Source organism: Vanacampus margaritifer, chromosome 4, assembly GCF_051991255.1.
Source record: "Vanacampus margaritifer isolate UIUO_Vmar chromosome 4, RoL_Vmar_1.0, whole genome shotgun sequence".
Taxonomy (NCBI): Eukaryota; Metazoa; Chordata; class Actinopteri; order Syngnathiformes; family Syngnathidae; genus Vanacampus; species Vanacampus margaritifer.
In genome coordinates this window covers 23475328-23485498 of record NC_135435.1, presented here as the reverse complement: position 1 = coordinate 23485498, position 10171 = coordinate 23475328, and the positions used below count along the sequence as shown (strand labels likewise).

At 40.3% G+C, this 10171-nt stretch overlaps 1 protein-coding gene across 2 annotated transcripts; it reads left to right on the top strand.

Moving 5' to 3' along the window:
• The first annotated feature begins 5204 nt into the window (after positions 1–5204).
• Positions 5205–8635, top strand: LOC144049940 (uncharacterized). 2 transcript variants are annotated; one of them, XM_077562684.1, is made up of 3 exons: positions 5205–5349; positions 5452–5595; positions 5917–8635. In XM_077562684.1, the coding sequence occupies exon 3, from the start codon at positions 6129–6131 to the stop codon at positions 7425–7427; it is 1299 nt and encodes a 432-aa protein (XP_077418810.1). In that variant the 5' UTR covers positions 5205–5349; positions 5452–5595; positions 5917–6128; the 3' UTR covers positions 7428–8635. The 2 variants fall into 2 exon arrangements, with proteins under 2 accessions (XP_077418810.1, XP_077418809.1); XM_077562683.1 differs by having other exon boundaries at positions 5205–5595.
• Positions 8636–10171: the final 1536 nt, after the last annotated feature.

Here is a 10171-nt window from a genome sequence, read left to right as displayed (position 1 = left end):
TGGGTATGATTAAATTCATTGATTTTTGATTGTTGATATCAATATGAGTTGTAGGTGAATGACGGATTCTACTATAAATAACAAACCAAATTGTTGCCTGCTATCTACTAAAATGACAAACAAACCAGGAAGTGGCCTACTAACAAACAAACAAGTCATGAAGTAGCCTCCAAGCTAAGAAAGAGACTAGGTTCCCTAGGCTGACAAGATTGACACGGCCATACAGCTAGCTGCCACCCTCAATTTCTCCTCAGTGGCTAGAAACATTTATTATTTTTTTGTCATCGTTACAGTCCATTTGCATTGGGTCCAAATAGGACCCAGTGACCAACCAGATCCAGCCTGGAATAGTGTGGCCTTATGCGTCACAATTTTTTATTTCAGTTACACTTAAGGTATTGTATGAAAAGACTGTTTGTGTAGAATTGTTGAAACAAAATTATTCATTCAGCATTATTCCTAAACTATTGACACCATTGATAATACATGAATAATCTTTTTAAATATCATGGGAATAGCCAACACCGTATAAAAGCAATATATTAAAAGGGTCATGAGATCTCTTAATAGTACACATTAGCTGAATTCTGTTTGCACACTGCGCTACTTTGTGATAATTGCAGTCATTAGCCTATTTTTCTTTTTTTAAATAATACATTCTCTAAGGTTTAGCATAATAATGTTGCTTTCCGGAGGCTGTGCTGCACAGACGCTCCGATAGCAAAATTCCAGGTACTGGAGTGATGAATAGCAAAAAGATCCTATTCATCCGTCTTCCTGTGGTTTTGTGTGCCGGTGCTGCACCGTCGGGGCCTTTGATCAACCCAGCGGAGACAATTCAACACCGCACCCCCAGCCCCTCAACCCCTCACCGGCTTTACCTGCTGCTAAGTCAGGTATCACAGCCAGGGACCTTAAAGAGGCTTTAACCTTCCCGCCTCATCTGGCTGTCATTGATTCACGCCGGAGTCGCGCCGTGGATTTGAGTCCCTGATGCAGCACCCCCCCTTTCATGTCGGGCTGTTTATGAGAATATGGAGATGGCGTTCCCGACCTGGGGCTTCGGGCCTGATCTCTCCCCCACCGCCAAACCGCCCCCACCGCCAAGTCAGACCCAACCTCTCGACGAATCTCATGTAGCACACTTAATACCCGTAAGAACATGGCGCGCGACGCTCCTCATCTTTGGTAACAGAAAGGAATTTGAGAGCAGATTAATATTATGAACAGTAATATTCCCCCCGTGGCATCTGCATGTGTGGTGGATTACAGGGCTCCGGCGCGATTACCGGCAGGGGGAAGAAGGGTTACAAGTCCAAAAAAACTTTTCATCTTTACCCTTGGCACAAGTGCGCACGCATGGAAAGACATATAACAGTATTAGCAATAGCATGTGTGCTCGCTGGCTTTATTAATACGCTACATATTTTTAGACGGGTACAGCACTTTTCACCTTTTGTGATGTTCATTATTCCACCGTGAAAGCCAATATCCTGCATTGTTGCCTTAAGACCAATATATTAGTAACTAAAATACTTGAAATATGCGTGAGTCACCTGCTAAAATCTATCCAATATAGATAGTATTCACATGACGTCATGAGCCCCACATTGTGTGCCGTTCAAGGGTCCATGGAATGTCGAATGGGAACGGATAAACAAGTGTCCGGAATTGCAAAGATAAATCGAAAGGATTTACTACCGACAAAGAATACCAAAGTGTGTTCTGACCATTTTGATTAAGGTACGTGTCATTGTAAGATGGTAAAAATGCTTTTACCATAAAGCGATCGTAATATATGTGAGCCGCTAGCCGTGGCTAGCTCTGGCTAAAAATAGATCTGGTGGTTAAGATGTTTGATTTTGAGATCTCTCAAAATACAAGGTCTTAAGGTCTCTATTTTCCTTTTCCAGCAACCCAAAAGTTGCAATAGTTGTTAAAGTGTAAAAAAAAAAAAAAAAAAAAGGAAAAAAAAGTGATGAATCAACAATGTTGTTGTTGTAACATGTTAGCGCTAGTAGCTAGTGCGGTCGAGAAATTAGCTAGCTTGATTTAAAAATAATTCTTCACCTCAAATTCACAAATGATAAATGCACATAACAACCAAGCCATGTGACTCAGAGAATACGTGATGTTGTCATGTAGTCCGGTCCGGGCAGTAACATCGGCAAATGTTTGTAATCCAACTGATTTCTCTAATCAAACGTTTTAACATGCACTGCAACAAGAAGTGTTGAGCTAAACCTTCCGCATACGTTTTGCTTACACATGTAATGTTAGAGGAAGCTGGATGTGACATTCATCAATAACAAAAGAACATATTGTGTACTGTAAACACAATAGAAACACAGCTGAGTCCCACCGACTCGCGATCCCGTAACGTCAACGAATAGCCTACTATCTATAGGTCAAGATTTTTTAAACAAAAACACAAAACAAAATCACAGCCAAAAAAACTTGAAAACAATTTAATAAGTAGCTGACCTGGTTGCAATGATAATATACCTAACATTGTGCTAGTACTATTCACGTAATAGCATGCTAGATTTTTTTTCTTCCCATGGCCACTCACAGCAAAGTAGTTCCTAATGTCACAGACCCGTCAGTGTATGTACAAACGTTGAGTAAACTATTTTATGACCTTTGCTCTGTGTTTTTCTCTGATGTGTGCTTATGATTAGCCTATCAGAAAAAAGGAAGCATACACCGCTAATCTCCCATAGGACTGCATTAGGGATCCCTCAGGGCTGGGTGTCCGGCCCACTCTGGATATTAGTTTTCAGCGAGGCGCAAGGAGGACCCGCCAGGTTTTTGTTAGTCGGCTCGTCTTAAGCCTCATTATACCTCTTTGCCACCAGGCTGACGCCAAGCCACGCGTGCAAAGCGGGTCGAGGAAATCCCCCTCGGGAGTTGTCTTTTTGACACGAGACTCGGCAATTTCCTCAGCACCTTTCGTGTGTGGATAACACTCGGCCCACTGTGGGCCATGTGCGAGCAATAAGTCAGGCCTAATGAATGCCAGGCGGTGAGGGCGAAAGAGGGCAAGAGGGAGCCTTAGAGCGGGGCCTCTCGTGTCTGAAATTATCCGCAGGGAAACGCTCTGACACGCTGTTCTGCTGCGTGAAAAGAAAAGAAACAACACTGTTTCCATTTAGAGTTAAGTCGGAATCACTGCGCGCCAGAGATCGCACACGTTTGTGACAGATAAGCGGCGGGGCATTTCCCGTCTTTAGCCAACCGTGTTGACTTTGTAGATTCCTGCTCGGTCTGTAGGATCGAGCGGAGGAAGAAAGGCAAAGAGGCAATGCTGTGTGCCACCACGCAGAGTCTGAGCTCGTCAGAAGCTCATAAGCCTCCAGTTCAAAGAGCAATCTGATAGGAAAGCTGCCTTGGCAGTGGTTTCCTCCCATGTGGCTGCCAGGAGACGGCTTCTGTCGGACGGCGCCCAGTAGGCATCAATTAGAACGCTGAAGGGTGCCATCCACTCACTTACAAACACATGCGGCATTTGGATGGATGGGAAGTTGGTGAAAAACAATCACGCAGGGCTGTGCAGTAAAAGCTCTTACTCACATGCAGACTTAAAAAAACAAACCACACACTTGAAAAAAAAAATCCTTTATTTATAATTATGCATAAAATATCATGTGTATAGCATTCAATATGAATTTGAAACAGCATAAATCAAAGAGTTAATTTAGTGTGCCTAAAATGAAATAATTCAAAACACATAGTTTTATAAACTATCATATATCATTTGTTTAGTTTAGTTTTTTCAGGAAAAGCAAAACATAATTTGGAGCTACTGTAGGTCTTCAGCAACATTAAGAAATTGCCTTGTGTTTGTAGGTTGTGTCCTCAAGTGGTCAGCAAAAAGAATTGCAAGGTTATGAAATTTCTGGAAATTTAATTTTATGCATAACGTGCCAGGTCATGGGGTGTTTTTTCGGTGTGCTGTTTTAATATCACCCCGTAAAAGTCACATTAACATTAGGAACAAAGAATTGCAAGAGCATCTTTCTTGTCAACAATTTTTTTCTGAATTTGAATATTTTTAATCTAATCAGGATAGCGGCGAAAAGCAATCCACTTAAAATGTAGAATTTGAAGACGTATGTTTTTTTTCTTGGTAGACGGAAAATTAAACCACTAAAATTTTCATTAATGTTTGTTTGATACATGAATAATATATTGTGGATGTTTTCCATCAACGGTGGCTCATCACGAATCAAATAAAAACAGCTAAACAGAAAATAAATTATTTTTCTTTAAATGATGTTTGAGAGGACAGCCAATCACTATTCCAAAATGGAATGAAGGATACATTGTCATTTCCACCCCTCCCATGTGGCCGGCGTTATGATGCATCAATCTCAGCTGCTTTGGCATTGACAGGATTAGCATTTAGGACACATGATAGAAAAACCATCTGTTACAGCTCTAAACCCTTTTAAATCCCCTGATCTGCCATTGACAAGTTTTAGAACTGCAATGAGATATACAGATTTCAAACAAAAGCATTTGAAAAAAAAAGTCAACAAATAAGCATTTTTTGTTATTTTATTGGAATTGACAAGCAGAAAAACATTGCATGCCTTCATTAGGAGGACATAGAGACGACTAGACTATTAATACGAGTTCTGGGAATGGAGTAGAAGAATGTGGCAGAAATCAATACTTTATTCCATTTGCATGTCTTTGATGGCACAGTGGAAGAGCCACAGATTAAGATTACTACTGACGGGTTGATCGTTAACACTCGTTCGTGAGCCGCCAGCACTCCCGCTCGTCTAACGCCTTAGGAAAGACAAGTGTTCTACATTGGCCTATTTAGGAGGGCAACGTTGTAAGAGCGTGTTAGCAAAAGGATGAACAATGTGCAAGATGATGCAAAAGTCAAAAAGTAAAAAGGAAGGAGAAAAGAATGATGTAGTACACGCATCCCATTGGATTATATTTGGAGTCTCTCAGGGTTTACTGCCCAGACCATAAAATATTGTTGACATGATTTTCAAAAAATGCGTTTTACCATTTATTACCACAATGGTAATGCCTATCATAGCAGGACACATGAAAAAGTCTAAAGGAAACAAACCCGGATGTATGGGTTGGAAATATGTCTTTGTTTTCGTCCATTTATGTAATAGCATATTGTGTCCAGCAGGGGGGCTGTTCATCTTGGTTACTCAGTTCAGTTAGTGTTGTTGATCTGTGAACAGAGACACACAGTGCTCTTACCGTGTCTGTAGGTTTTATTTTTTTTCTGTTAATGATTTAAGCACTTGTTTCAAACCATGAACTGAACTCAAGTGGATTGCTAACAACCAGGATAAATTACAGTAGACACATGTAAGCAATAACTCGCAGAAAGTTGCTCTCACATTTTTAAGAGAACGTTTATACTGACTGGCGCATTGGAATTAAAAATATATTTTGGACCCCATAATTTAGAGTAGAAGAAAAGGAGTTGGACCGACATTACAAGAGGGACTAGTATTTTGCTGTGACGCTAACAACAGCTAGCAAGTGGAAAGGCTTTCATCTTCATCATAAAGACTGATAAAGATAAAACTGCCGTGGAACCTACAGAGGAAGGTATGGAAGCTATGTTGGATTACGAACTATAAAGGATAATTGGTTTAACTAAAGCTAAGCTAGTCACAATAACTGGGAAAAGAACGAAATACTTGATTTGATAAGTTGGCTGTTGAGTTTGAGGCGCTATTAGGAACGTTTTACCAGCTGATTGTCTGTTATACTGTCGCAGCAAATAAGGTCAGAAGAGGACACAACCAGTAAATTTGAACCAAAGGCTAACTTGTTCGGAGACTTTATTGAATGAGTTAATGCTTGGATAAATGTATATAGATGCATGGAAGAAGCAAAAAAGTCAATAAAAGTCTTTCTTTCCGATAGCATATCAGTGGAAACATCTAAGAAGTCTCAAAAGCCAAAGGAAAGTTCTAGCTATTCTTCAAACTTGTCAGCGTCCTCTGCTGTATATACATGCTTGAAAACAGAATTGGAAAAGGCTGCGCTGAAACAGGACGCTAAGTTAAGCAGCATTGGAACAGGGAGCTGTAGCACTGGAAAGGGAAGCTAAGATTGAAGCAGTTAAAGCAGCTACAATGGAACAGGACGCAAATCTTGAAGCCGAAGCACTGGAATGGGAAGCTAAGATTGAAGCGGCAGCACTGGAATGGGAAGCTAAGATTGAAGCAGCTAAAGCAGCAGCAACGGAACAGGAAGCTAAGTTTGAAGCTGCAACACTGGAATGGGAAGCTATGCTTGAAGCAGCTAAAGAAGCAGCACTGGAACAGAAAGCTAAGCTTAAAGCAGCAGCATTAGAAGTGTTAGCACTGGAACAGGAAGCTAAGCTTAAAGCAGAGAAGGAAAAGCTTGATTTGCAGACCGCTTTTTTAGCTGCTGCTGACACAAGGCTCAAAGTGTTGCATATTCATGGTGAATCCAACACTTCACAAATGGCTGACAAAGGTTTTGTTGAGAATGTGGAGAATCCTGGAGCAGCAGTCCCATCATTTGCAATCCAAAACAACGATAATAAGACTCAAGAATGTGCAAACACTGAACAGCCAAACTGCTCAGTAACACATGAAGCAGGAAGTCACGTTACATCAGTGAGTTTGTGTACAATCGTGCAACAGCAAAATGATAATACAGAGTTGCTCTCCATTTTGCCAACAACTAATATTCCTGTCTTCAAAGGAGATCCCTTGGACTATAGACCCTTTATGATGGCATTGGAGTATGGCGTGGAGAGAGAAACTGAAAGCAACAAGGACCGCCTGTACTATATGATGCAATACACAGACGGTCGGCCCAGAGAGGTCATAAACAGTTGCCTAAACATGGGACCTGACCAAGGATACCATGCAGCAAAAACACTTTTGAAGGAACATTTTGGTAAAGCTCACACTATCTCTGCAGCATACATCAATAAAGCTTTGAACTGGTCTTCAATCAAGGAAGAAGATGGCGAAGCTCTGGTGTCACTTGCCTTGTTTCTCACCACGTGTTTGAGCGCAATAGCAGAGTTGGATTACATGAAGGAGTTGGATATTGCCACTAACATTCGAACCATCGTATATAAACTTCCTTACGAAATGAGAGAAAAGTGGCGGACGTTTGCAGATGATATTAAGCGTAAACAAGGTAGAATAGCCAAGTTTAAGGATCTCGTTGAGTTCGTCCATACAGAGACTAAAATCATGATAGATCCTGAATATGGTGACCTCGATTTCAAGGGAGAATCCAAGCTTTCAGTAAGCCTCATGTCAGAACAGAGGCAAGATAAGACCATTTTCACCAAAACTACCACACCCAGTGCTTTCACCGAACCCTGTCTCTTCTGTCAAGGTGAACACATCATGGAACAATGTAGGAAAATAAAGAAATCCCAGCATTAGGATAAAATTGAATTTCTCCTGAGGAAGGAACTCTGCTTCAGCTGCTTGCAACAAAGGACACATGAGCAAGTTCTGCCAGGAGAAACTGATGTGCGAAGTTTGTTCATTCACTCATCCAAGCCTGTTGCATATAAATAGAAAGGATAAAGCTACGTCTGAGGAAGAATCGGAAGAGGACAGTGAAAGGTGCGGTGCTCAACGACTTTGTGGAAACAAAAAATGAAAGCTGTGGTGAGAATGGGGCCGGCGACACGGACAGGATCCTTGACATTGCCCCATATGCTTTCCTGGGTCCAGACTGTACGAAAAAAGCTTATGGATAAGATCAGTCTGCGCGGGAGAAAAATAGACAACAACCATGGTTGGACCTCAAATCAAAGCAGAAATAGATCTGTTGATTGGGACAAATGTGCCGAAAGCATTGGAACTGGAAGAGGTTGTCAGGAGTGTGATGCTTGAAGAGGGTCTTCTGCCCAGATTTAGTTATAAATAAAGTTTTAATTTACTTATTTCCTCAGTAGAACTTATATCTGTGGATGTGTCTTTGTAAGTGCTGTCGCAATTTCTGCTCGTGTCTTCATGTCTGAAGGACCTCGTCTGTTTCCACATCAATGGGCCAGCGTCTGTGGTTGAAGTCAATGTATATTGGATGATATGCTGTAAAAGTCTTATCTACTTCCGGCTGTCGTCATGTGTATTGAACTCAGGGCTGGGGGCTGAGGATTTGGGAGTTTTATGATACTGCTTTTCAAGATAGTATAAGAATGCTGTGAGTCCGCTGTAACTACACACTTGCGAGAGGACTGCAGCCATTTGTCTGTAAACTTGCTTGTGTCCGGAATATTCTGTAAAATAAATCCTTCGAAGGACCTGTTCACCAATCTTCAGTCTGTATTCAGAAAATCAACATTCTCTCTACCCGATCAACAATGAACACGCGGAAGACAAAGATAGTCTTCTAACATGCTGTAAAAGCAAACCTTGAATGGGTAGTATGTATGGCAAGTGTTATGTCAAACTGAATATCCTTTGCCAGACTGGATGGACTATGGAATCAACAATTTAAATGTGACTTTTTCTGAAGTTAGTCAGAAAGAACATCTGGGGATGGAAAGAGTGTGTTCAGTTAGTTCATGGTGTGTGTGTCGGAGTGTGTCTTACTGTAAGCTATTTTTTTCAGTTAACAATAAAGCAGTTTTTTCAAAGCATGGACAGGCTCAGTAGATGTGCATAAGCCATGACTAGCAACAGGAAGTCGGCCATTTTAGCTGAAGGCAAATTCCCGACATCGTACTTCTCTTTTGGGGGAATTCCTAGATTTGCTTGTATCAAAAACCAGCTAATTGGTATTTGTAACACTCTGAATTTTGATGCCCATGTCAGTGGGTTTTGGTGTCAATCTGGCAATGTGAGTACTTGCCATGAACAAGGGGGTCTGAGTGCCCATCCATCGCTGCCAATGTTATTGTTAGCAGAAATGAAGGTTTACTACGGCGAGTTTTTACTTACATACAATATAGGGGATAAATCATGAATGGAGTAAAATGGGAACCTCACTTCATTTAGCCGGAGAAATAATCATAGGCTTTGTGTAAGGGCAGGATTGATGGAATTTGGGTCATTGGTGAGCATGTATGGGGGGGGGGCAACCTTTGCCCTTGATTTAGCACATTGACCCTCTTGGATACAAAAGGCCACACTGTACAATGTTATTCAGTGTTTTAAGCATGACCTCACACACGCACACACACGTTTGCTCCTTGCCTCACCTCTAACCCATTACATTAAATTTCATTTTATGTGGAAGAATTACTTTAAGAACAACTGGATTAAATCCTACCATGACCCGTCATGAACAGTCAGCCTTTATTATACTGTGTATTATACTGTATTATACTGAGTGAGGAACCATTCGCCTCATAAGCAGCAGACTTCCTAACCAGAAGTCCACAAGTTTACTTTTTTTCAATCAGCAATCTTAGCTACTCTGATTTAGAAAGTTGTAAAACTCAAGACTAATTTAAAAAGACCACTTAAATGGATCTTCAAAGATTAAACATAATTTTGAGGAATTCACTCATTGTTAAATAGAATGAAAGAAAAGTATCTCATGTCAATATATAATGAATTATTGTTAAATCGATAAGTAATTTTAATTGATTTTGAAAAATGAACACCCTGTATGCAGTTAAAATTTTGAATTCATTATTTCACGGTGGTGTTATTCATCACTTTTCTATACTTCATTAGGGTTGTGGGTGAATTTGAGTCTTTCAGCTGATTAATAAGAGCAAAGGGCAGAAATAGTATAGTGATAGATGAAGATGAAAAAAAAATGAAATTACAAGTTATCACATCAAATTGCGTCATTTTATTAGCCTAAAAAAAATAAAGCACACAATAGTGCCATAGCATTTGCGGTTCCTCACGATTCACAAACAAGTCCACCCGGATATTTTTAATTGTTGTTTCTCCATGATGTACCTTTGGAGCTGTTCTGGTTTACATTTCTACAATGTTTTGTTACATTTGGTTTGTCATGTATAATATCATTACTTGTTTATGTAAGTTTTTGCTTGCTGTTACCTCATGATTCAAAACGAAAAATGCCTTAATTGATCTAAAATTTATGCTGTGACATTAGAGAAATGTAAAAATCACAATATTTTTACATCAACATTGGCGGGAACAGTTTTAAACTTTTTTTTTAATAACGGCTATAAACGTCAAAAATTAATTTGAAC

Bases quoted from the DNA above. Each gene is read 5' to 3' on its own strand.
- LOC144049940 (XM_077562684.1), top strand. From the start codon at position 6,129: ATGGAACAGGACGCAAATCTTGAAGCCGAAGCACTGGAATGGGAAGCT.